The 26901-nt window shown below is 37.8% G+C and overlaps 2 protein-coding genes across 5 annotated transcripts; both read left to right on the top strand.

Annotated features, from left to right (window-relative positions):
- The first annotated feature begins 6454 nt into the window (after positions 1-6454).
- Positions 6455-19102, top strand: LOC131540396 (butyrophilin-like protein 2). 4 transcript variants are annotated; one of them, XM_058775157.1, is made up of 17 exons: positions 6455-6516; positions 7241-7579; positions 7737-7774; positions 9003-9024; positions 9224-9282; positions 9384-9411; positions 12662-12711; positions 12862-12889; positions 14500-14826; positions 15040-15119; positions 15672-15699; positions 15829-15872; positions 16047-16074; positions 16186-16512; positions 16715-16794; positions 17152-17212; positions 17330-19101. In XM_058775157.1, exons 1-17 carry the CDS (start codon positions 6498-6500, stop codon positions 17491-17493), a joined length of 1722 nt encoding a protein of 573 aa, XP_058631140.1. In that variant the 5' UTR covers positions 6455-6497; the 3' UTR covers positions 17494-19101. The 4 variants fall into 4 exon arrangements, with proteins under 4 accessions (XP_058631140.1, XP_058631139.1, XP_058631141.1 ...); XM_058775156.1 differs by having other exon boundaries at positions 9224-9288; positions 17330-19100; XM_058775158.1 differs by lacking the exon at positions 16047-16074 and having other exon boundaries at positions 9224-9288; positions 16299-16512; positions 17330-19102.
- sh2d1aa (SH2 domain containing 1A duplicate a) lies at positions 17366-26862 on the top strand. The gene is made up of 4 exons (XM_058775163.1): positions 17366-17505; positions 20852-21003; positions 25334-25397; positions 26209-26862. Exons 2-4 carry the CDS (start codon positions 20867-20869, stop codon positions 26326-26328), a joined length of 321 nt encoding a protein of 106 aa, XP_058631146.1. The 5' UTR covers positions 17366-17505; positions 20852-20866; the 3' UTR covers positions 26329-26862.
- The last annotated feature ends 39 nt before the right edge of the window (positions 26863-26901 follow it).

Consider the following 26901-nt stretch of genomic DNA (forward strand, 5'->3'; position numbering starts at 1 on the left):
AAGAATCATTTACAGCTACAAGAAATATATATATTTTAAATAAATTGTGAACTATTTTACTTATTTTTGTATGCCTATTTTTTCTGTATAGTTTACTTTTGAAAGACATTTATCTTTATATTAAAGATGTTTGCGAATTTACAAAAACTTTGTACTCCCAAGTACCCTTTTTGTACTCTTGTTTGAGGGAGGTGTTTATTGGTGTATTACAGTTTTTTTTTACAACTGCTTACACACATTTTCAAAACTTTGCCTCTCTTTGCAAGTCCAAGAATTGCACTCACAAAATGCAAAATTCCTCACATCTCTTGCAAAATGAAGCACTGCATTCAAAATATCACAAACCAAGGGCGTAGGTTTGCTTTTGATATTGGTGGGGACATAAACCCATTACTTTATTTGAATATTAATTGACCCAGGATAATTCTGAAAGAAAACTCTGCTGTTGCTGTAGTAACGGAAACGATCATGCACATTTGATTGACAGATAAACCACACAATCTTATTTCAGTGTTATTTTTTATTACGTGGATATTTCAGCTACCAGTTTGATTTGTATATTCAGTTGAACAACATTAATTTAAAGTTAAAGACTGTCCGCGCCGACGCATGTTCCTAATCCTGTTGCACCACAGAGTGCCACTTACATAGTTTACCATAAAATCCACATTATATTTGTCCCAAATTATTGTTAATGTTAATAATGACTTTATCCTAGGCTGGAAGATTGCGTATCTTTCCGCACAACTTTTGTCTTTCTGTCTGTATCTAATAAAAGCCATAGGTCGCTCTTTCTCTTTCCATTTGCACTGTTTTTTCAAACACCGTACTTCAAACTCATCGATGCACCTTTGTTAATTCCTGAAGTTAACTTTTATATTTACTGTTTTAGACTGCTGTCTTGAATTGGGTGCAATACCTGTGAGTTGTTCTAAATGCGGCGCTGCGCTTCTCGTCCGGTGTGTGACTACATTCCTCCCATGTATTAAATGCGCGTCCTTGAAAGCGCACAGTTCTGTTTCATTCCTCTTGACCGCCAGAGGCGGTGCTAAGCACTAGTGGATAATCGCTGCGCCAGCTCGATGCCCAGCCACTTTCGCTTTCTCGCTTATGATAGGTCGTTGGTTTAGCGTTGTCCTGTGCAGCTTACCTGAGTCGCGAGGATTCGCCCTCCCAAGCTGTGACAGCGCACTCTGCACTATCATCAAGACGGATGTTTTTTGGATTCTTTTTCTTCATTAGCTGAGTATACATTTTTTGCATTTAATCGTTGTGTCGTTGAAACCCTGTGCTTCACGGTACAACCGGTAGCTGGTTTCGACCGCACATAGGTAGCGTTCCTCGCTGACCTATTTATCACTGATTTCGCTGCTTTCCGTCATACAAGCTCTCTTATGCCCTGCAGTGCTATCCGAAGGCAGCTTTGATAATCCATGTGTGATTCTCTCACATATAAATCTTTCGGTTCCATCCGAAGATTTTATCAACGCCTGTTTTCTTTTGCGCGCGTCATCGCAGTTTGTGTTCCTACGGTGCTACCGAGGACGTGTTTGACGGAGTCATGGATCACAGCTCTCATTTCTCCGTTTCTTCACAGTTGTAAACTGTGCCCGAACACACTTCTTCCCGATGACGGACACGATCTCTGCCCGTCATGTTTAGGGATTCAGCATCTGAAAGAAGCGTTGACTGATCCGTGTTTGTATTGTGCCATGTTGCCGCTGTCAGAAAGACAGCTGCGTCTCGCAAAGCTAGATCCTAACTCGTCTACTAGCCTCGCACAACCGTGTATAGCGCCACAATATGTTCAAAAACATCGCACATCAGTGGCTGCTGGTGCTCCGCTGACCAAAAAGAAATCTTTACCGAAGACAGAAAATTTGCTATCGAAGACAGTTGCTTCTCTTTCTTCAGAGATGGCAGAGATGAAACGCCTTCTCCAGTCGTTACAACCCCTGGTACCAACTGCACCTACTAAAACTGTTTCAGTGAACGAGAGTGATTTCCAGCCTCCAGATATGATCGATTTAGACGCTCTCTCCATGAGTGCATCTAATTCACATTTCCTTGATGAAGAGTTGGTGGATTCCGCCATGCAATCTGGCCCCCCACAGGATGCTCTCTCCAGCCTGTCTGCTGCTGGTGGTTCAAGCGGTGGGTCTGTACATTCATCTAGTGCAGGCCAGTCTTCTCCTGATGACATTCTCTCAATTCTGCAGATGGCAACGGCTCATTTAGGTCTTGATAGATCTGTTCAGCCTGCTCAATCTAATGTGTTCTTCAGACAAAAAGCTGATACTATGTTTACCATGCCACAATGTAAGCATTTTGTTACTGAGTTCTCCAGTGCATTAACAAGCTCCAATGCACCTAGAAGGAGGTAAAATTCAGCCCGCACTCTGGTCTCAATGGCTGAGGCTGATTCTATTGGGGTGGGTCAGGCACCTGAAATTGAACAGCCGGTAGCAGCCTTGGTGGTATCACCAGATGAAGCGCTTAGAGGCAATGTGCGCTGCCCAAGTGCACAATGTGCTCGTACTGACACATTTCTGAAAAAAGCATATGAGTCCGTAGCCTACATAACCCGAGCAAAGAATACTATTTGCCAACTACTGCTTGCCTGTAACGCCACATTGGAATCAGCAAATGTTGACCCCTCTGTGCCTCAGTTTTTAAAGACTGCCCTATTGACTATGGGTCATGTGACTCGTGAACTTGGGACACTGTCGGCAACCCTTTTAACAGCAAGGCGCCAGGTATGGCTTGCTCAGGCAAGATTGCCTGAAGATTGTAAGAGGACATTGAGAGAACTACCAATTGTACCGGGACATCTCTTTGGCCCCAACATTTCTGAACTACTGGAAAAGAGAATGAAGTTATCGGAGGCCACACGACAGTTAACCCAGGCCCCACGGGCTCCCTCTTTTAGGATGCCATCGACACCGGCTCACCCACGCTACTCAAGCTCAGCGACATAGAGTGGCTGAAGAGACTCAGTCACGCCGCCATTTTCCCCGCCACCATCAAGGAGGGCCACATCAGCGCACAAGACATGTGCTTGTCCGGTCCGACAACACGTCAACAGTCTTTCATTTGAATCACCAGGGTGGCACCAGGTCTCTTGTTTCTTTACAGCTAATTCGCAAGATCCTCAGATGGTCTCAGGGCTGACTGGCTTCATTAAAGGCAATGTATCTCCCAGGGTTGGACAATCAAGTGGCAACTCTTCTTCTGTGTCTGTTACAGGGCGAACCGTGGCAGCTTCCCATCAGATGGGACCTCCTTTCTCAGCTGAATGGCCGTGTTTGGGACCCAGATCCAGCTCGTCTCCAGCTTTGGGTTTGGCCAGTGGGTCCACTTCTCAGTTAACTGATTGTGAGCCAGCAGGACTGAACACTATTGGTAACACTAGGGTTCCTTCAACACGACAGCTTTACGCTGCTCGGTGGAGGATTTTCTCCTCTTGTTGTGGGGATCAAGGATTTGACCCAATTCATTGTACTGTTTCGAAAGTGTTGAGTTTTTTTGCAGCATCTGTTAGATGACAACAAGGCGGCTTCTACTTTAAAGGTTTATGTTGCTGCCATATCTGCTTATCATGCCCCAGTTGATGGTGCATCCTTGGGATCTCACATCCTTGTATGCAGTTTTCTGAAGGGAGCGAGACATTTAAAACCTGTTCGTTCTACTCGTACTACTTCCTGTGTGGGACTTGCCACTTGTTCTAGAGTTTCTTTGCACACCGCAATTTGAACCATTGGATGTTGTGGATGTTAAGTGGTTGTCCCTGAAGGTATCTTTCCTGTTAGCCATTGCTTCTGCTAAAAGCGTTTGCGAACTTCATGCCCTGTCAGTGAGTGCATCGTGCTTACGCTGGTTACCAGAGGATTCTGGGGTCATTCTTCGGCCTAATCCAGCCTTTCTCCCTAAGGTCTTGTCGCCACAATTTGTGAATCAGTCTATTCATTTGACTGCTTTTCAACCTCCTTTTTCTCCTTCCGATGCAGGTGGGGGGGAGGTCTCATCTTCTCTGTCCTGTAAGGGCTTTGAGGTGCTATGTTAAGTCTACTGCTCCTTTTAGACAGACGGATCTGTTATTTGTCTGTTATGGTGAGGTACGCAAGTTTCCTTGGAAGTCTGTGCAGCTGCTACCTTGTTCCCATGATGTGAGTTCTGCAGTCCTTCTGGAAGATCCCTGATGTTTGCAGGTGGGTGGCATTCCTCATGACTGTGTTGGTATGTGTCATCCACTAGTGCTCAGCACCGAGAAACAGGAGAAACAGAACACTAGTTACGTATGTACATTTACATTTACATTTACGCATTTAGCAGACGCTTTTATCCAAAGCGACTTACAGTGCATTCAGGCTATACATTTTTTTTTTTTCTGGGAATTGAACCCACGACCTTTTGCGCTGCTAACGCAATGCTCTACCACTGAGCCACAGGAACACAGAATGTAACTGTGGTTCTGTGAATTCCGGATGGCCGCCAGAGTTCCTCGTCATTTGGAATGCGCGAGAAAGCATTCCGAGGCTGGGCATCGGGCTGCTGTGGTTTATATCCTCGCATCTTGGTCGACGTCATGACGTGACTTTGTTGTTGTTGTTTTTTTCGACCTATCTAGTCTGATTATCCACTAGTGCTTAGCACCACCTCTGGGGGTCATCCGGAATTCACAAAACCACAGTTACATATGTAACTAGCGTTTTCTAACGTATTTACTTTGAAAGAGACTGTTCCAAAATGTTTGAATTATTGAGGATATGGTCGTTCTCCCATTATAGCTGCACCCTTCAGCCATTGTAAGGCCATGATTGACAACATAGTCCACAACAGTGACCCTTATTTCATCTGATATGCGCCTCTGTCCTTGGCCTCTTCTGCTTCTTCCTCTGTTTTGCCTCTGTACCCTTCCACCAAGCATCCTTACTCCTCTTCTTCCTCTCGGCTGTTGACCCTGATCGTTTTCTGGATGTTCATCCACTGTCAGAATATATAACTCTTGTGTTGTCCTCTGTCTATATATGCTTTCCAATTGAAGGTTCATAAGATGCACCTTTGAGCTATTTGATAGAGAACTGGTTTATAATTGGTTGATCTATATTCTCTTCATTAGTGAAAGTCAAGATTCACTTGCACAATTCATGGCAAATTTACAAAAAGTCTAATAGAAATGTGTAGAAAATAAGCTTGACAGGTTGACAACTAGATCAACCATTTTGCATTTAATGACTTATACAATGAACTAATGACTAGATGTTTTGAGGGGTAAGACAATTGCACAGAGAACTATACTATACATTTTGAGCAACATGATATTAGCAACTGATAATGTAGGAAACCGCAGACAAATGTACATAATCAGTTGCATGAATGTACCAAAGCAATCGCAACTTGTTCAAAAGAATGAGAAACTGCTTTCATGATGTGCACATTTGACTAGATTATGTGGAGGATGAATAAGTAGTTTTAAGAATGCACCTAAGCCAAGCTACTGAGAAAAACTGTATAACTTGACCTGTGGCCTATTTATAGGCCTATTCTAAAGCCATGATTGGTAATGAGTGTTTGCACATGTGAGAAGTTAGAGTGAAGCACCCACAGAGTAAGCACTGATGAATTAGTGTGGCATTTTAAATGGTTGTTTGAAAAAGGAAATCAAGATGCTTCCAGTAAGATTTTTGTGTGTTACATACAGAATTCTGTGTTGTGTTTTGCAAAAAGTGTTTTATGAAATTGAAAACTGAGTCAAAGGCTGAGAATTAGCATATGGTTTTGCAGATTTGGTGTGTGGTTCTGCTGTTTGAATGTCAGCTTTCAGAAGTTGTGTGACAAGTAAAGATTTTGTGTGTAAGCAGTTGGAAAAAAACTGTAATATTGCAGAATGTTGATTTGATGTTCCGTGCTGAAAATTCAATCCAACATTACTTCAATTAAATGAAGTAGGCCTACTAGATGCTATAAAAGACACAACCCAAAAATCAAAATAATGCACTCCACTTTGTACCTGTTCATGCAAAGAGTGTTTTGACCCAGGTGCCAGCAGCTTAAACACAGCCACTATGTTAAGAATGTCTTAAGGACTAATCTGAACCTTACAATGAAGAGAGACACTGATATTCAAAGTGTGTGTGTTTTTTTTTTTTGCATCAAAAATGTTTTTTTGATTAACTTTTAACACTTTACAATAAGATGTCATTTGTTTACATTAATGTATTAACTAACACACAAACGATGTACAATTCATTTATTACACTTTATTAATCTTTGTTATAATGTTAATGATAATGATAATGATAATATCATCTATGGAGCACGCTATAGATATGTGAGGAACAGTAAAGGTACAGAAATTCAGATTGTAATCATCCATAAATGAAAGGAACTTGTGTTGCCTTGCATATGTATTTTCAGTGTGGTTAAGCCAGTGGTAAGCCAGACTGTCAACATTCTTCTTTCTCACTGGATGTTTTTTCTTTCAGTTTTAAAGAAGCATGGCAGCGAGAAGTGGCAGTAAGTTCTCTTCAAATTATTCACATCTGCTTCCTTCATTATTTTGTTCAGCTGTTAATCAAATGTGGACTGTGTCGATTGTGAAGGTTTAAAACATTTTATGTTGTTATAATTGTAGGTCATTAGAGTGTGTGTGTGTGTGTGTGTGTGTGTGTGCGTGCGTGCGTTTTTCTGACATATGAGGACACAAATTTGTATAATGACATGGGTATCACAAGGAGAAGGTGATTTATGAGGACGTTGCCCCATGTCCCCATATTTCAAAAGGCTTATAAATCATACAGAATGAGTTTTTTGAGAAAGTAAAAATGCACAAAGTTTCCTGTAAGGGGTAGGTTTAGGTGTAGATTTGGTGTAGGGCAGTGTTTCCCAATCAGTCCTCGTGCCCCCACCCCCCACCCCACCCCTCACCCCTCACCCTCTGCATATTTGTATCTCTTATTACGTACTACATTTATTCTATTTGACTGTAAGTGCCCTGTGAAGTGGACATCACCGGATATTCCGCCATGATTCCAGTTCGAAACAAGTGTATATGTTCCATATACTGGGATTGGGAACCGCTGGTGTAGGGCAATAGCACATACAGTTTGTACAGTATAAAAACCATTACGCCTATGGAATGTCCCCACGAGTCACAAAAACAAACGTGTTTGTGTGTGTGTGTGTGTAATCAAAATACAGCACAGTTGATATTTGAATCTCTGTCTCTTTCCCCTCACAGATTACTTTCAGCTCGTTATTCCTGAAAGAGGCGAAAGAGTTAAGGTTAATTCAGGATCTAATCTCACTGTGTCGTGTCACTTGTCTCCTGCACTCAGTGCTGTTGACATGGAGATTACTTGGTTTGGCGAGATGTCTTGTGTTTGTGCCTATAAGAACAGAGAGATGACACAAGGTGCTGACTATGAGGGCAGAGCGAGTCTGTTCATTAGTGATCTACCGAGAGGGAATGTTTCCTTAAGAGTGGCAGACTTCAGAGAGTCAGATCTGGGAGTTTACATGTGCCGGGTCTCCAGTAGAAATGAAACACGGCAGATAACAGTAAATGTCACAGAAGAAGGTAAGCACTTCATAACTGCCCTCGGGAGCAAGAATACTAAGTAGTGGTGTATGGTTGTGTGCATTTCCAAAGATACCTAAGTAATAAATACATTCAATGAAGTTCAATGAATAGCATTGTGTGTCTAATTAACAATTTTGTTTGATGACATATGCAGTCTCTGCAATTTCTAAGGACCAGCACTTCTTTACAGTGGTAAGACGGCACCATTTTTTTTTTTTTTTTTTTTTTTGAATAACATACTGTATAGCACAAAACAAACAAGACAAGTAGAGGCAGAAACCTCTATTACAAAAACAAGATAATTAGTGTTTTCTTTCCAGAAGATATATTTCAAAGGGACAAAACTGTCTGGATGATCCATTGTGTTACCTGCCTCAATAGCCATAGCATTTAAAATGCATATACATTGATGTTGTACAAAATTTAGATAAAGTACAACCACAGGAAATGGCTCAGACTACAGACTACAACTATAAGACTTGCCAAAGTAGACATAGACCTGAGTAGAAGTTACATTTGTTGTCAGGAAAACGAGTTAGTAAACATATAAATAAACAGTTTGACCAAATCATACGTAATGGAGGATTTCACAGAACATTGTCATTGCATATTAAAGGGATAGTTCACCCAAAAATTTAAATATGATGTTTATATGCTTATCCCAAGGGCATCCAAGATGTAGGTGACTTTGTTTCTTTAGTAGAACACAAACGAAAATTTTTAACTCAAACTGTTGCAGTCTGTCAATCATATAATGTCAGTCAATGATACTCACGGCTTTGAGAGAAAAAAAACAAAACATACACTGACAAAACCAAATTAAACCCTGTGGCTCGTGACGATACATTGAGGTTTACAGACACGGAACGATCGGTCTGTGCCGTAAAGCAAGAAGAAGACACGTCATACGCCGGCTGTTGCATGACTGAGCTCAGGACAGTTGGACATTGCGGTGGATCAGAGGTAAAAAAACGATATAAATACTGTTCAGTTTCTTGCACAGACTGATCATTTCGTGACTTTAGACCTCAATGTATCATCACGAGCCGCAGGGTTTCATTTGGTTTTGTCAGTGTATGTTTTTTTTTCTCTCAAAGCCGTGAGTCCCATTGACTGACATTATAGGACTGACAGACTGCAACGGTTTGAGTTAAAAATCTTCGTTTGTGTTCTACTGAAGAAACAGTCACCTACATCTTGGATGCAGATAAACATCAAATTTTCATTTTTGGGTGAACTATCCCTTTAACGTTAAATATTAGGGAATATTAATTAGTTGCAAGATACAGAAGAATAATTTTAAATAAGGTTGCACACTGTATGAAAGGAGCAGAGCTTTTTACATCACATGTAAACAACTGTTTGACGATATTATCTAAAAAAAACAAAAACAACAAATGTTTGATTTTGTCTCATTTAGAATTGCAAGGAAGAAAGAAACGGTATGTTCTGGACTCTTTGTAATAATTATTATTTGAATTGCACATTTAAAAACTAACAATTAAAATAACAATTGTATAACCAATAACCATTTCATAGCTCATAGAACTAAGAAAATTTCATTTTTGGATCTTGAATTTTTAACTTGAGTTTTTTATTTATTTATTTATTTTTAATTGTTTATTTTTCTGTTCATTATAGAATTAACACCACAGGACATGCCATCACATCCAAACCCTCAAGACAACAAGCTACCTGGAGTATATGTGTGCACTTTAATAACCTATTATTTATGCATATTGTGTGTGCGATTTAAGAGTACATCAGCTAATAAAACTTCATTTGTTCTGATCTCAATTAGGATAACAGAATTGGAAACAAAAGCAAAAGTAAGCTAACTCGAAATCATTGACTATAATGCATTGTGCATTGTTATTTAGAAAGTGTCAAAATAATTTTGTCATGTGGCATTTTAAAAATTACTTTGTAGTGTACCAAATAAATTCTTTATACATAGAGATTATGTGGGTAATACTGTGTCTACTTTAAAAGCACATTGTTATAAATCTTTACTACTTGTCATAGATTGCACTGCTCTCCCTATACAGTATATGGATATAGTTATATGGAGATTTGGATTGATTTACAGTGGGGGAAAAAAATTATTTGGTCCCCTGCTGATTTTGTACGTTTGCACACTGACAAAGAAATGATCAGTCTATAATTTTAATGGTAGGTTTATTTTAAAGGGGTGGTTTGCTGCGATTTCACTTTTTTCATTTTAAATAGTGTGTAATGTTGCTGTTGGTGCATGAACAGTATCTGCAAAGTTGCTGCGCTGAAAGTTCAATGTAAGCGGAGATATCGTCTTTTAAAAATCAAGAAGTTTAATGCCCACAAAAACGACTCATATGGGACTATAACGAGATACTTCCCGGGTTGCATACGTAAAAAACCCATAAATTTGCATCAACCCCTCCCTCCGGAACATGCCAAAGAGGGGGCAAGGCCATGTTCTGCGACTGTGTCGAAGAGGAAGAGTTATAGTGAAGAGTTGTAGTCATGCCGTCGAAACGGTGTTATTTTCACCCAGCTGTCAGGTCTTCTGTGTTCGGCCTTTCTACGGACGCTGTAGTTCGTCAACAATGGTTAAAATTTATGTTTGATTATGTTCCTGACAATTACAATCCTAATCTAGCTTTCTGTGCTGCGCATTTTACGGAAGACAGCTTCCAGAATCAAGAGAGATCAGAGTTCAATGCCGGATTCACACAGAAACTATTACTAAAACATGGAGCAGTTCCAACTTTAAAACCAGAGGCAGCAGTTGTTGGGCCACAACCTGTAAGTAAGATTTAATCATTTTAAATGTATTTGCATGTATAATTTCAGACGTAATGTTTTAGTTTTATCAAGGACATAAACAAACGCCAAGGCTGGCTTTAGTAGCCAGTTAGTTAAATGCTATTTCGTGTGTCTATGACAAACGCGTACAAACATTTTGGACCCGAATTTGTAATTATGTACTAATTTTGTAAATGTATTTTCCATGTATACTTTATGACGTAATTTTTCGATTTGATCAAGAACGTAAACACAAGCCAACGCTGTTTGGTTATAGTGGCCAGTTAGTTCAACGCTATTTTGTGTGTATAAGACAAACGTGTACAAACTTCAAAAAATTAAATGTAATCACGACAGCAAACCTCCATTCAGAAACGTTTGTAAGAGCCGTGCTTGCGGAAGTTCTGCTTGACTCTCTTCATTGCCGCTTTCTGGGTCTGATTCTGGCTCAAACTGATAAGGCAATATTGACACCATTATTTACATTTGACCGGAGCACATGCAACTGTCGCCTGTGAAGTTTCCGGACAATGTGCAGTACGCAGTTTAGCCAATCACAACACACCTGCCCAACTAACCAATCTGAGCCCATCGCCTGTTTCTGAGGGAGTGGTTTCAGAGAATCAGGAAGTCAACCGGTCGTTTAAATGACAGAGGAGAAAGCGGCTTACAATAAAGGTGAAATATATGAAAAATAAGGCGTTTTTTAACAAACGAAACATGAAGACATGTTATATTGCACCCCATAAACGCAATCAAGCAAAGAAAAAAAAGCAGTAAACCACCCCTTTAACAGTGAGAGACAGAATCACAAAAAAAATCCAGAAAAACGCATTTCAAAAAAGTTATAAATTGATTTGCATTTTAATGAGTCAAATAAGTATTTGACCCCTTCGCAAAACATGACTTGGTACTTGGTGGCAAAACCCTTGTTGGCAATCACAGAGGTCAGATGTTTCTTGTAGTTGGCCACCAGGTTTGCACACATCTCAGGAGGGATTTTGTCCCACTCCTCTTTGCAGATCCTCTCCAAGTCATTAAGGTTTCGAGGCTGACGTTTGGAAACTCGAACCTTCAGCTCCCTCCACAGGTTTTCTATGGGATTAAGGTCTAGAGACTGGCGGCCACTCCAGGACCTTAATGTGCTTCTTCTTGAGCCCCCCCTTTGTTGCCTTGGCCGTGTGTTTTGGGTCATTGTCATGCTGGAATACCCATCCACGACCCATTTTCAATGCCCTGGCCCTGACGGTACATGGCCCCATCCATCATCCCTTTGATGCGGTGCAGTTGTCCTGTCCCCTTAGCAGAAAAACACCCCCAAAGCATAATGTTTCCACCTCCATGTTTGACGGTGAGGATGGTGTTTTTGGGGTCATAGGCAGCATTCCTCCTCCTCCAAACACGGCAAGTTGAGTTGATGCCAAAGAGCTGGATTTTGGTCTCATCTGACAACAACACTTTCACCCAGTTCTCCTCTGAATCACTGGCAAACTTCAGATGGGCTGTACATGTGCTTTCTTGAGCAGGGGGACCTTGCGGGCGCTGCAGGATTTCAGTCCTTCATGGCGTAGTGTGTTACCGATTGTTTTCTTGGTGACTAGTCCCAGCTTCCTTGAGATTGTTGACAAGATCCTCCCGTGTAGTTCTGGGCTGAAACTCCACGAGGTGAGATCTTGCATGGAGCCCCAGACCGAGGGAGATTGACGGTTATTTTGTGTTTCTTCCATTTGCTAATAAATCGCACCAACTGTTGTCACCTTCTCACCAAGCTGCTTGACGATGGTCTTGTAGCCCATTCCAGCCTTGTGTAGGTCTACAGTCTTGTCCCTGACATCCTTGGACAGCTCTTCGGTCTTGGTCATGGTGGAGAGTTTGGAATCTGATTGATTGATTGCTTCTGTGGACAGGTGTCTTTTATACAGGTTATACACTCCCTTTAAGAGAGTGCTCCTAATCTCAGCTCGTTACCTGTATAAAAGACACCTGGGAGCCAGAAATCTTGCTGATTGATAGGGGATCAAATACTTATTTGACTCATTAAAATGTAAATCAATTAACTTTTTTTTGAAATGCTTTGTTTTTTGTTATTCTCTCTCTCACTGTTAAAATTAACCTACCATTAAAATTATAGACTGATCATTTCTTTGTCAGTGGGCAAACACACAAAATCAGCAGGGGATCAAATAATCCCCCCACTCCCACTGTACATGTTTTACACACATCTCTCATAATCTGTGTAATGTATAAATCTTATTTGAAAATAGCATCCATTTTTATTCTTTATTTGCTGTATAGATTTATTCCAAGCTTCATACAAAAAGGAACCAAACAAGAGCCAGCAACGGGTATGTGTATACATTAATATAATATGTGATTAATAAATAAATAAATTAATTAATTAATAATAAATAAATGTTTCATCATTTAAGACTTTAAATAGCCTATTAAGCTTATAAATAACAAAATGTTTGGGTATTTGCTTTCATCCCAATTAGGATTCCAAGAAGGATGACTTGAGAGACAGTAAGTTTAAAAATCTTTTATATATTCATATACAGTATTTACATATTTTGTTGGTGTCAATGTAAGTAGGAGTCAATCAGTCCCTCCAGTTTTTCGCGATCGCTGAATACAATGCAAAATAAGCAAAATGTCGCATTTTTTTGTGATCCTGCATAATTCGTCATTTAACTGCAAAATATTCGCAAAAAATAAATAAATAAAAGACCTCACATAACATAAAATTATAATCATCTAACTTAATTATTTTACGTTAAGTGGATTCAGATGTTGTTCACGTGTAAAACTTAGTAACGCCATTGGATCATCGAGCTCTCAGCGAAACCTCGTAACTTCACCCCGCCTCCTTTCAGATTGACGCGCCGCGCACAGCCTGGAGGAGACACATCTCGGCTTTTTCGCAATGAAAGGGTAAATAAATAACTGATGTTTGAATAGTACAGCGTTTTCTTTACTCAAACACTACGTCTGTAAAGGCTATGTTTTTGTGTGCTTGAAGAGCGGAGAAGAAGTAGGTTATTTGCAGTCTAGCCAATATACTTTTGTACGTTTTAAATATCCTGTGCAGAAACGCTTAATTTGAGATTTTGACCAAGTGTATTGAACAACAAGAAAAACTATATAGCTACAATAAACGTCATATAACCTGTAAAAGTTGATGAAAGCATATGTTGCGATGCACTTGCTGCCTCAGATAACAGTTACAGCCGTTCTAATGACACTCCATCTCCGTCGCTGGTCAAAAACTTTGTTAACTCCATTTGAGCTTGAATTTCATATAATGTTAAGTGCATTAAGTGCACACTGATCAGTAAAGTCTGATACAATACCAACGCTGACGACGCAGTGTTGTTTAATTATTGAATTTTTTCCCTTTCTATTTTTTATATATCAATATATAGTATATCAATATATCAGAATTTATTAAGAGACCAAAATACCAAATGTATGAATTGGATTTACAAGCAGTATACAGCTACAATACTTATTTGTTAATGTTTACATAGATAAGGTGGAAAAAGGGTCCTAGGTTGTTTTAAAAGTTAAAATGTTTCAGAATTGACTAAGAGACCAAAATAAACCAGCTTTATGCATTTTGTTTGTTATTTGTGAATATTGTGCATCTAACACAATACATAATCTGCACGTTTAATAAACTCCAGCTGGTTCAAAATCGCATGCGATTAATCGTGCAGCCCTATGGGGACACTTAATTTCCAGCGATATCGTCTACATGATTGCACAAATACTATTAGAACTGAACTGAGCTGGATGATGACATCACTGAATTCAGTAATGAAATACCTTCAACTGAAAATTGAGTGTTTACTATTGTCTTTCTGCACTACCGACACACTATTTTCCTATTTGATACTGTAAAGCTGCTTTGACACAATCTGTATTGTTAAAAGCACTATATAAATAAAGGTGACTTCACTTGAGTTAATCTGGTAAATGAGATATCATAATTTAAAAGAAAAAAAAAATCGCAAATTTGTCACAAATTTATGGAAATTACCACCACAAATTCAGTCATTTTGATCGCAAAAATCACACACAAAAATCGTGAAATCCTGGAGGGACTGGTCAATCTTTCTCTCTTCTCCTCACAGAGAACTTTCAGCTCGTTGCTCCCAGTCCATCAGAAGAACCAGAGGTTTCTTTGGGGTCTGATCTGATCATTCCGTGTCACCTGTCTCCTGAAATCAGTGCGGTTGACCTGGAGATCATCTGGTCTAATGATACCGCCTGTGTTTGCCTGTATGAGGACAGGCGGGTGACAGAAGGGGCTTTGTTCAAGGACAGAGCGAGTCTGTTCACTCACAAGCTTAGGGAAGGAGATGTGTCCTTACGACTGAAAAACTTCAGCCTATCAGATATTGGAAATTACCATTGTCAGGTCAGCAGTAAAGACAGAAGAGAGAGGGTAACAGTAAAAGGTGAGTTACTATCCTTCATATTCATGCTCTACTTTTAAAACCTCTCACTAGAACGTTCATATAAAAACACAACCAGTAATCATGTATGAATTATGTAAGGGGAAACTATTTAAATAGCAAAAGCACTTTGGAAATCATCATAGGTCTGTAAGTTCAGGTATTGAAGAACACAACTTCTGCAAAAAGGTAATGAGTAACACCTGTTCTTCTTAGTGAGGATAAATCCTGGTGTCCAAACTGTGAGTCGGTCACCAATATACCAAGATAGAAATGTTCCATCAGTGCTACACGAGGTAAGAGAGCATAACCTCTTCCTTCACATTACACTCTTAAAAATAAAGCTGCTTCAAAAGGTTGTTCAAGCAATGCCATAGAAGAACCATTCAGTCAAAGGTTCTTTAAACAACCATCTCTTTCTGACCTTTTTATAATCTGGAGAACCTTATTCGCCACAAAGAACTTTTTGTCAAACAGAAAGCTTCTTCAGATGTTAAAGGTACTTTATGGAACCATTTAGACAAAAAGGTTCTTCTATGGCGTTGTGGAGTGTATCAACAGTAGTAAATTATCCTTTGCTTTCAATAACGCAAAACTTTTGAATTCAATATTTGAAACAATTTAAATAAGACATTTAATTATTCTTCTAGATATCTCTTTCTCTTTAAAAAAGAAATAATGTATCTCTATAATAATACATTATTATTATTATTTAATTGTAATCTGACTAAGTTTTGTAAGCTTTGAACACCTGTATTATGGCTGAATATTCAGTTGAAAATATAGTTGTGAATACAGGCCAGAATGTGAAATAATAAAACTCTTTCATTGTATTGTTTACATCTTAGGATAAAAAGAGAAGAAAGGCACCCAACAGTAAGTTAAACGTAAAATCTCTACATTTGTAAATGTCTGCCTTGTCATAATTACAATTTGCACCTCCATAAAATATACATGTAATATAACTTGTATTATTATTATGTTTTTTTCCTTCCTGCATCATAGAATCATCAAGGCATGTTTCACAGCTCAGTGATTCAGATAATGGGGTATGACCATATAATAGATTCACACAATTGTTTTAAAGTCTTTTCATTCACTCATTAATAAATGATATATCAATCAATTAATTATTCATCAGTATTCATCCCACATTGTTCTCATACTCTACAAACTAGCAATGTTGTAAAATGTCTTACACTGTTTGTTTTCATCTAAATTAGAGTTACAGCATGAGCGCCCCAAGCAATGGTATTTTTTTCTCAACTCATTTTCACTTCATTAGTTTTACTCATGTTTTGATTTTGTAAGGAAAAGTGAAGATAATGTGTGTGAGTGCATCTTTCTCTGTTTTCCTCACAGATCCTTTTCAGCTTGTTATTCCTCAAACAGCTCAAGAAGCACAGATATCTTTGGGGTCTGAAATCATTGTTCCTTGTCACTCGTCTCCTGAAGTCTGTGCCATTGTCATGCAGATCAAATGGTTTAAGGAGACAGACTGTGTTTGCATTTACAAGAACGGACACGTGATTGAGGGGAGGAGCTACAAAGACAGAGCGAGCCTCGGCACTCACGTACTGGAGAGAGGAAATGTGTCCTTACATCTAAATAACTTCAGTGTCTCAGATGTTGGCGATTACTGTTGTCAGGTCACCAGTAGAGACACAACCAAACAGATTACAGTAGGAGGTGAGTACTACTGTACATCAGCCCTGTGTCCTAATTAACAATCTTTTTTCAGGATGAAGTAAACTGAAACCACTTGTTTTAAAGCTGTAGTGTTTTAGGAATGCCACTTATAGAAACCCAATCCTAAATTAATTATAGTGTAGGTATTAGTTGGGTATCTAAGATCACAAATCTATTCATGCTTGAATTATCGTCTTCTTAGTGAGGATAAAACCTGAAGTCCAGCCTGTGAGTCAGTCTCCGACATCTCAAGGCCAGTCTGTTCAGCTAATGCTGTTTGAGGTAAGAACGCCTACAGGTTAATTCACTTAAAATGACCACTCTGCACCTTCAAAAGTGGATCGACTGAAATTTATTAATGCTGTCTGATATAGATATGTAAAGGATATCAGAGCATTTTATACACTCGTAAAAAGCGTTTAGTGAGTTCTTGTGAAAAATAATAATTCTGTTAAAGGAATAACTGAAGGACTCCGTTAAAGAAAGCTTCTTAGTGGCATATTCTAAAAACAATAGATATATCAACAGAATAAATTAATTTGTTAAATAAAATGTAAGTTAATGCTATGATTTAGTCTTGAAAAAAGAAATGAAATAAGTTAGTTACCATGTTTTCAATCGGTTTTCTTCACCTCACAGACCGACAAAATATGGACTAAAGAGGAGACGGACGAAATGGATAAATCTGCTCTAATGGCTGGTGAGTGTTTCATCACGTTCACAAAAGGTTATATCTAAACAGAGGATTCGATCTGATACAGGAAAAAATGACTTAATAAATCAGTCTAAACATAATGTGTCATTTTTTTTTTCTCAGAGATGAAAGTGACCAATGAGCAGGATACGTTGCTGAAGGCTTACATAGAAAAAAGCAGACACCTGGAAAGAGTTGAAGAGGAGCTGAGAGCGATGAGAATGAAGTTGGACAGACTCGACCCTCACGCTCAGTTGTTGGACAGAGACGAACCAGATCCCTTTTAATAGCTAAGAAATGTGCGCTGAATATTGAAATTTCAGGTTGATGCTTAATTCATGAGAGCTATTTGTAATTTTTCAGATCTAAATAAGACAATTATGAAGAAAAATTACAATGAAATTACAATAAATTTACACTTTACCTAATGTTTATCTGAACCTTCCACAAACTAAAATAAAGCAGGTTTATCATGCTCATTTTAAATATTCATTAATGAACCATGCCCTATAATAGTAGAATTATTTCATTTGCCTGATTAGCAACATATTCCTTTCAACCAACAATCTGACAATATTTGTCAATCGTCATGTAACACAACTCATATGTATGAGTGCAGTCTTTACCTTACAAATTACAGAGTGCAGACTCTTGCCATAAATTTGAGGTGGTTACGGTGAATTTCTCTCTGTGTCATACCGACTCCTCACAGTTTTCAGTACAGTTGGAGTGGTTAGGGTAAGGTTTGGGTGTTGGACCAATCAGAAGTCAGCCCGAGGCAAAGAAATCTCAACAATGAGGGAAGTAAGAATCACCACAAATAAGTTCTATAAAGGCAAATATCTCTCTCTCTGTGTGTGTGTGTGTGTGTGTGTGTGTCAGAGAGACAGCTGACCTGGAACAATGCTGTTTCATGTGATTCAGAACTACTATAAGTGCTTTATATCCCATACAGTAAAACTAAAAATGAGTCATATTTATCTTAAAACATTTATTTGCTTGGCCAGCAGTGCCAAGAAATTTTCCCTCTGAAAAGTTTTAAAACACACACACACACGTCTGGTTTGCTATCCTTGTAGGGACTCAGCATAGGCGTAATGCTTTTTCTACTGTACAGACCGTATATTCTATTGTCCTACACCAACCTTACACCTTACAGGAGACTTTCTGCATTTTTAGATTTTCAAAAAACTTCATTCTGTGTGATTTATTAGCTTGTTTACCCGTGGGGTCCTCAATTTAGGTCCCCACCATGACATGAGTCCCCATGAGTCTGTGTGTATTCAGCAGGCATGTGATCAGCTAGAGACAAAAAAGAAGGAAAGTCTGACCACGCCCCAAGCCACGCCCACATTATTATTATTAAAGTACCTGCCAAAAGTTTGGAAACATAATTATTAATGATTTTGAAATAAATATCTTCTGCTCATCAAGGCTGAATTTATTTGATCAAAATAAAGTAAAAAACTAAACAAAAAAACAGCAATATTGTGAAATATTATTACTACTACTACTACTAATAATGTAATGTTATTCCTGTGATGCAAAGCAGAATTTTCTTCATCATTACTCCAGTTTTCAGTGTCACATGATCTTTTAGAAATCATTACAATTGATTTGAATTTCAAGAAACATTTCTGATTATTATCAATGTTAAAGACAATTTTGCTGCTTCGTATTTTTGTGTGGCAATGGTGATACACTTTATTTTTTCAGGATTTTTTGATAAATATAAAGTTTAATGAACAGCATTTATTTGTATTTATCAAATATATTAATTAAATTTGTCAATGCATTTATTAAATAGAAATCATTTTAAATGTCTTCACTCACTTTTTAATCGCTTTCAAGCATGATGAATAAATGATAATTTTCTCTCTCTCTCTCGCTCTCTTTTTATTTTATTTTATACAAATGTTTGAGTGGTATCATTGTTTCCACAAAAATATTAAGCAGCAAAACTGTTTTTAACATTGATAATAATGAGAAATGTTTCTTGAGCAGCAAATCACCATATTAGAATGATTTCTGATGGATTATGTGACACTGAAACTTCTCTTTGTAAACAACAACAGATTTATAAACGTTTCTAATGACGAATGTTGCGTTCCCAAATGCAAATGAAAGCGGCTCAAACCAAGCGCGCGCAGCGAGCACTGACAGTGAATCGAAACTAAAACAGCACTGTAACAGCAGCAGACTACAGCCTGTTATATAATTACTTCACAACCGTTGCGAATTTTGTGACAGCACTAGCAGTTTCAAATTCTCAACGCCATTCATAAAAAGTCACCGGGTCAAGTAACACGTTTTAGCGCTGAATCTACTCATGTCTGGCGCTTTGAATCATTTGAAAACAGGCACACACACACACACACACACACACACACACAGAGAGAGAGAGGTATTGGTGGTTTACAGAGACTCTCCATAGGCGTAACAGTTTTTATACTGTACAAACTGTATTTACTATCACCCTACACCTAAACCTACCCCTTACAGAAAAAAAAATAATAATAATATAACCTAGTATTTTTTTTAAAGCTTTTTCAATTACGGGGATATAGGCAGTGTCCTCATAAACCATCTTCACATTGTAATGCCTCCCACAAATTTGCGTCCCCATAAACCATCCAAACCAGTGCGCGCGCACACACACACACACACACACACACACGTTTATATATAGGAAAATATGAATGATTAAAACCTGGCACATGAAAAAAAAAATATGCAAGAAATAAAAAATTTTTTTGACCAACCCTTTGAGGTCTAATGGAGGGGAACATATTAGGCGCAATACAGTATTGTGAACTATTAATTATGCTAATTAATTATGCAGGAGTTGCAGAATGTGAAGAGAACAAAAACGTGTTAAATTTCCTAAGAATCATACCCGTTTAAATAAACATTATTGAGGTAAAAAATAATACAACAGCTAATGCACTTCATCCTCCTGGACATAGGTCTAATGAATGTTCATTGTTGAATTTAAATGAGCTATGTAGGCCTAGTTCATGGCTGTTAAATTAATTATTTTTTCTATGTATTATACGCCTTGAACTAAACCAGGAATGAATATTACTATTCATTCTATAGCTGTACAATGCATGTCAATTCTACTTATTAATAATATAGCATGTTAATGTTTTCATTAATTATAAAATGAGGCTACATGGCTCGATTGCATCACTATAACGGAACTGCAGCGCCCCCGCGTGGACACAGTGGTCTAATGCACTCATAATGGTGGAAAGTGCACTGGATGCGTAAAAACACTTCAATAAATAAAACTAAGGTATTAAAGTTGCTGGGAGTAGGAGAGTTTTCATGCATCAGTAATAACAAATACAATGCGTCTAAGATCTTAATGCAGACAAACTAATTCATCTATATGTAGAAAAATATAAAGTACAAATAGTAGCTACAAGTAAGGACATCTCTCTCGAACTGATAACAAATGTAATATTGCCGACATTTAACGTGTTTTGTTTATATTAGTATTTTTACTATACGAATAGCATAACATTCAAAAGATATCTGCAGCTGATCCTAGATCAGTTAGGTTCACTCAAAGCTTCTCTTGACTTCCTTTAAAGCTAGGTCACCTCTTGTGGCGTCTGTGTATGTGTGTGTAATTGCTAGAGACAGTGAGACAGAATGGAGGATCTGGCAGAGTATCACGGGCGCATCAGCAAAAGGCAAGCAGAAGAGATCCTGAACGAAGCGGGCAGAGATGGCAGCTATCTGATCAGAGACAGCGCGAGCGCAGCGGGGTCTTACTGCGTGTGTGTGCTGTGAGTAACGTTACTGCATCTGCATCTTCTGTGTAACACAGTGCCGTGGTTATGTGTTACTGCCTGGTCTGATTTTGGTTTTGAGATAGCGGGGGGAAAACGATGCTAAATACAAATAATAAAATGCAATCAACTCTATAATTGTACATGTTCAGACAACATTAAAGGATAAAATGATTTAAATTTTTTGATTTGCAAAAAATAAAAAATACGAGCATACTGCCCTATTTCTGTCGTATGGTAAAAATATCAATAGCCTACAGGGAAAACACAACTCAGAATAAAATACGGACTCATCTGCAACAAGGATAAACATGGTTTGTGTCATTCGGAACGAGTATTGAAATTAAATTTTACTACTGTGTTGGTTTGCCACTTCTGGAAACCACTTGAGAACTATGGAAGGATTTTCCGGACTATTTTCAAAAGCAATTGCAAATTGTATTTTCAATTGAGTTTTCCACATGTGGGCGCATAAATTGTGACATAATCCAAATGCAATTGCAAATCTTGCATACCGTTTGCATTTTCGCTTTCGAGAACGCACAGTGACTGCCACATTTCAAATGAAAAGGCAAAGTCCATTTGCAACTGTATTTCCCATATCTTACGAGTTATGAGCCTGTCATATTTAAATAGCAATATTAATTACCACATATGCTTTTTCACTTTCTCTATACCATATAGGCTATTTGCGCCATTTTGCGAGTAACTTTAACTGAATGAATGAGCAGCCTAAATTGCATTTTTAAAATGTAGTTCACATGCTGTAATTAACATTACTGATGATGTTATATGCAGTGTTGGGCGGTAACTAGTTACTAGTAATTTAGTTACTGAAATCTTATTAGTAATTAGTTACACTACTAGTTACTGCAAAAAGTAATATTATTAGTAATAATATTAGTTACTATAAAACAACTTAGTTACTTATGATGCCTCAACCCCGCTGATTTAAAATCTAACAATCAAATCATTCCTAGATTAATTTTCATAATTTTCACGACTCGCACATGCATGTGATGTCCCCGGTGCAGCAGGCAAGCTTGGAATATGGAAAAGCTTACATTCTGCACATAGAAATATTGCATTATATTGATTTTGTCAGGAGAAAATATGATCTGAACACTGTTGTGTAAGTTGTGGCTTTACTTTACTCTGGCATCCCACCCACATCCCTCTGATCAGCATGTGCTACATTATATTACTATAATAAAAAATATTTTTGGAAAATTAAACAGTTTCTTACAAACTTATGTGATTTGATAAAATACATAATGAAATATAATCGAGTAACGAAGAAATTACAATTAGCTTCAAGCTACACATGACAATTAATGAGATGAATACAATGCTTCTCCTTGAATGCCACTAGAAATCACTATTGAGTGTTTGTAATAACTTCTGACTTCGATCCAATGTGGATTTTGGTCAAATGATGAGGCAGAAATATGTTGTTAGTAACATTCTAGGAGAATTTTATCTGGAAGATACACAGTTACAACTTCTGTGGGGCGTGAAGAAAAAGTAATACATGTAACTAGTAGTGTAACTAATTACTGTTGCCAGAAAGTAATAAGTAAAGTAACAATATTACTTTTGAAAGGAGTAACTAGTAATGAGTAATATATTACATTCTTTGAGTAACTAGCCCAACACTGGTTATATGTGATGTAATTGATAATGTGGTCATTAAATGTAACCCTTCTGGGAAAAGACGGTTTGCGACAGGCCCACATATATGGACAAAAATATTGACTGAGTTTAAATAATTCTATAATCTTACCTGTATATTAGCCTACCTTAAAGTGCCCCTATTATGCATGGGTTATGAAAGGTTCATATTTTGGTTTTGGGAGTCCCCAACAGTTTGATATGTATCCAAGGTCAAAAAAACACTTTTATTTTCTTATAATATGCATTTATTTTTACCTTTATTTGCTCAAGGACTCCCAAACGATTCGCTCAACGATTCCAGACCCCTCCTTTGCATGACGCTAATCTGCAGTGATTGGTCGATTTCATTTAAAGCAGTGTTTGTGAGCTTTTAACGCTCCAAAAGCGGCACCTAGTGGCAAAGAATGAATTAGCATTTTCATTCAGACCAACGCGAAAATCAAGTTTTCCCAGCTCTGCGCGCACAACAAGTGGGCGGGCAATATGCTAATGCTTCATGTTGACATGGGACTTCCTTTTAACCTTTCATGCATGGTGTCCACATTTGTGGACAGTTAATTTAACTAGGGCTGCAACAACGAATCGATTAAATCGATAAAAATCGATTACTAAAAGCGTTGGCAACGAATTTCATAATCGATTCGTTGTGTCGCGCGACGCGAGACGTTTGATTATTAAAAAAAACTTTAGTTGAGCGGAGCGGAGTGAACACACTCAGTCTCTCTCGCACGGATGCTAGCAGAGTTTGGCGCCTCATAAATAAAAACAAAAAGTAAAAAAAACGAGCGGAGGTAGAGGAAAGATACATGGCGGAGGCAGAGAAATCCGTGCGACCCAAGTCATCCAAGGTGTGGGAGCAGGGGCGGCGTTTGCGTATGGCAGAGTATGGCAGTTGCCATACCCTAGCCCAGTCAGGTGCTGTGAAAAATTATCCAAACATGAGTCGCTTATAATTCGTTTTATTATTTTAAATCAGAGAGTTTTAAAAATAGTAAACCAATGATAAGCATTAAAATAACTTGTCAGTAAAACTTCGTAACGCCATTGGATCATCGAGCTCTCAGCGAGACCTCGTAACTTCACCCGCCTCCGTTCAGATTGACGCGCGCGCACAGCCTGGAGAAGATGAGATCTCTGCTTTTTCGCAATGCAAGGGTGAATAAATAATTGGTGTTTGAATAGTACAGCGTTTTCTTTACTCAAACACTATGTCAGTAAAGGATAATGTTTTTGTGTGTTTGAAGAGTGGAGAAGAATTAGTTATTTGCTGTCTATATACGTTTTAAATATCCTGTGCATTATGTGCATAAGCACTTAATTTGAGATTTTGGCCAAGTGTATTAAACAACAAGAAAAAACTAAGCGCCCATATAGCTACAATCAAAGTTATATAACCTGTAAAAGTTGATGAAAGCATAATGCACTTGCTGCTTCAGATAACAGTTACAGCCGTTCTAATGACAGACAAAACACTCCATCTCCGTCATTCTCTGGTCAAAAACATTATTAACTCCATTGAGCTTGATTTTCATATAATGTTAAGTGCAGGTGTCTGATACAATACCAACGCTAACGACGCAGTGTTGTTAAATTATTTAATTTTTTTGCACTCCCCCCCCCCCCAAAAAAGTCTATATATTTGGCAGATGTAAAGCATACATGTGTATGTTTTTTGTGTTAGTCCATTTTTATTTTATTTTATTATTATTATAACAGCTCAGGGATGTTCAAGGAGCAACATGTTTGTGCACTTTCTAAAGATTTTAGTTCTGTTTTTGAATAAAGGGTTGGAAATGAATGCTTTTTTTTTTTTTTAATCCGATTCATCGATTAATCGAAAAAATAATCGACAGATTAATCGATTATTAAAATAATCGTTAGTTGCAGCCCTAAATTTAACGCTATTCATTTATCATGGTAATTTTCTCCAAACCACTTGAGGGCAGCATCAGTAGATTGACAGCAATATTGTAACAGTGGCTACTTTCTTGCATTCCAAATATTCATTGCTTGATGACATCATTAATCCAAGATGGCTGACAGCGATAGCCATGTGCAAAATGCCCCTGGCATATCTGTGAAAAACTTTTATACAAGGTCAATTGAGGTAAAAAAAAAAAAAAAAAAAAATATATATATATATATATATATATATATTAGTATGTACAGTACAGTATGATATATATATATATATATATATATATATATATATATATATATTAGTATGTACAGTACAGTATGATGAATATGTTAGTATTTTATAAACTAAAATTTAGAGTAAAATGTAGTTTTTATTCACCAAAAACCAACAGTCTTTACAGTACCAGATGCCTTTACAGAACAAACCCCTAAAATCTCAAAATAAAGCAGGCATCTCAAATAGTTTTACTTTAGTCAGAGGTATCCAAACTTGGTCCTGGAAGGCCACTGTCCTGCAGAGTTTAGCTCCAACCCTAATTAAACACACCCGAATCAGCTAATCAAGGTCTATGAGAAACTTCCAGGCAGGTGTGTTGAGGCAAGTTGGACACCGGCCCTCCAGGACTGAGTTTGGAGACCCCAGGCTGGGACACACATTCAACTGCAAAACAGAGTGACTCCAAGTTTAAATACTGTGCTGCGAATGACGTTATGACTGTGTTTAAATCTTCAGGTGTGATGGATGGGTTTACACCTACAGAGTTTTCAAACAAAAGGATGGCCTCTGGACAATAGAGGTATGAATAGATTTTTGGATCTTTGTACTTCTCAGGTAAAACCTGAATATATACGTCTTAATATAAACACATACTTCTGTCTTAACATATGCTTTGTGTGATGATATTTGGAATACAGTACAGGATGTTTCCTGTGACTACATTAATGACACTGCTACTTTTAAAACAAGAAGAGCAGCACTAGACTATATAGCAGTGCTCAGTGGAATTTTTTTCTCTTTGTGGTCAGTGTGTTGCATGTATTTATAGCCTCACACCACAAATTAACAGCCAGAGAATTTCCATGTACATGTTGTTTCAGCATCATCCACACTATCTCGTTTTGTACACACCAAGGAAATGGCAGGATGTGCAACTTGTAAACACACCCCCAAGATGTTGAGAAACATTTGCATTTTGGTTCATAACCCAAAACGGTTTCGACTGAAATCATCCACACTAATTAATTGATCAAGTTTCTTATAACATTAGAATGGCCTCTTTAAAGCCTGTTGTAAACAGGTATTGCCACAGTTTATATCAGTGTGGATAAGCTTTACATTTTCTTCAATTTATCTGCCTTCATTGTGCTTCCTGTAACTGATCAGCATCAACCACCAGCCACACGAGCAAAATACCACATATATATATATATATAAGAAAAAAATTACACTGTCTCAAAGGAAATGGAAGCACCACAAATGTGTACATTTTCCGCCATCATTGCAATCGCTATTAAATTGTACACTTAAAAGTTAAGGCATATCACTGTTGTTTTTTTGTTGTTTTTTTATTACTTTTTAAGGAAGAATATTTCTGTCTCTCTCTCCAGGTGGCTCCTGGGATGAAGGAAAGGCTCTTTAGAAACGTCGGCAACCTTATTGATGCCTTCAAGATCCCAGACCAAGGCATCTATGTTCCTCTTTTGTATCCTGTAAACAGAGCTAAATAATAACACACAAGCCAAAACAAACACCTTAGGAAAGTTTCTTAAAAACTGTGGAAATGCTGTAAATGCTGTAAATTGTAAAAATGTTGAAAAGTATATTTAAGTGTATTAGATTATTGATCTGAAGCAATATGGTTGCTACATTTATAATCATATAAATACAGAAGTAGCTGCAAATAATCTACGAGATATAAAAACTATAAACGCTCTGCTAGAATATATTGGCCACCCCCTTCTGCATTACACACTGTATCTCATGTTAGCTATACATTCTGGAATCCTCACCTCAGATAGTATCAGCAACACAGATACTACTACATGAGAGAAGTAGGCCTTGAACAAAATGTCAGATCTTTTCTGAGCTTGATTGCTATCTTGTTTTCAGTCTGGTAATGAGGGTTTGCTTACCAAATGTTGCTGTGTAAAACTTGTTTTAGAAAATTCTATTTCTGGAGATTGAACAGGAAATAACTGTGCTGTGTTCACATTTTCTCATTAAACTTCATTGAGCGTCACAATTCCTGCAATAATACCATCACATTAATGTTAAAAACATAACCAACAAGATAATATGCA

This window comes from Onychostoma macrolepis, chromosome 05, assembly GCF_012432095.1.
Source record: "Onychostoma macrolepis isolate SWU-2019 chromosome 05, ASM1243209v1, whole genome shotgun sequence".
NCBI lineage: Eukaryota > Metazoa > Chordata > Actinopteri > Cypriniformes > Cyprinidae > Onychostoma > Onychostoma macrolepis.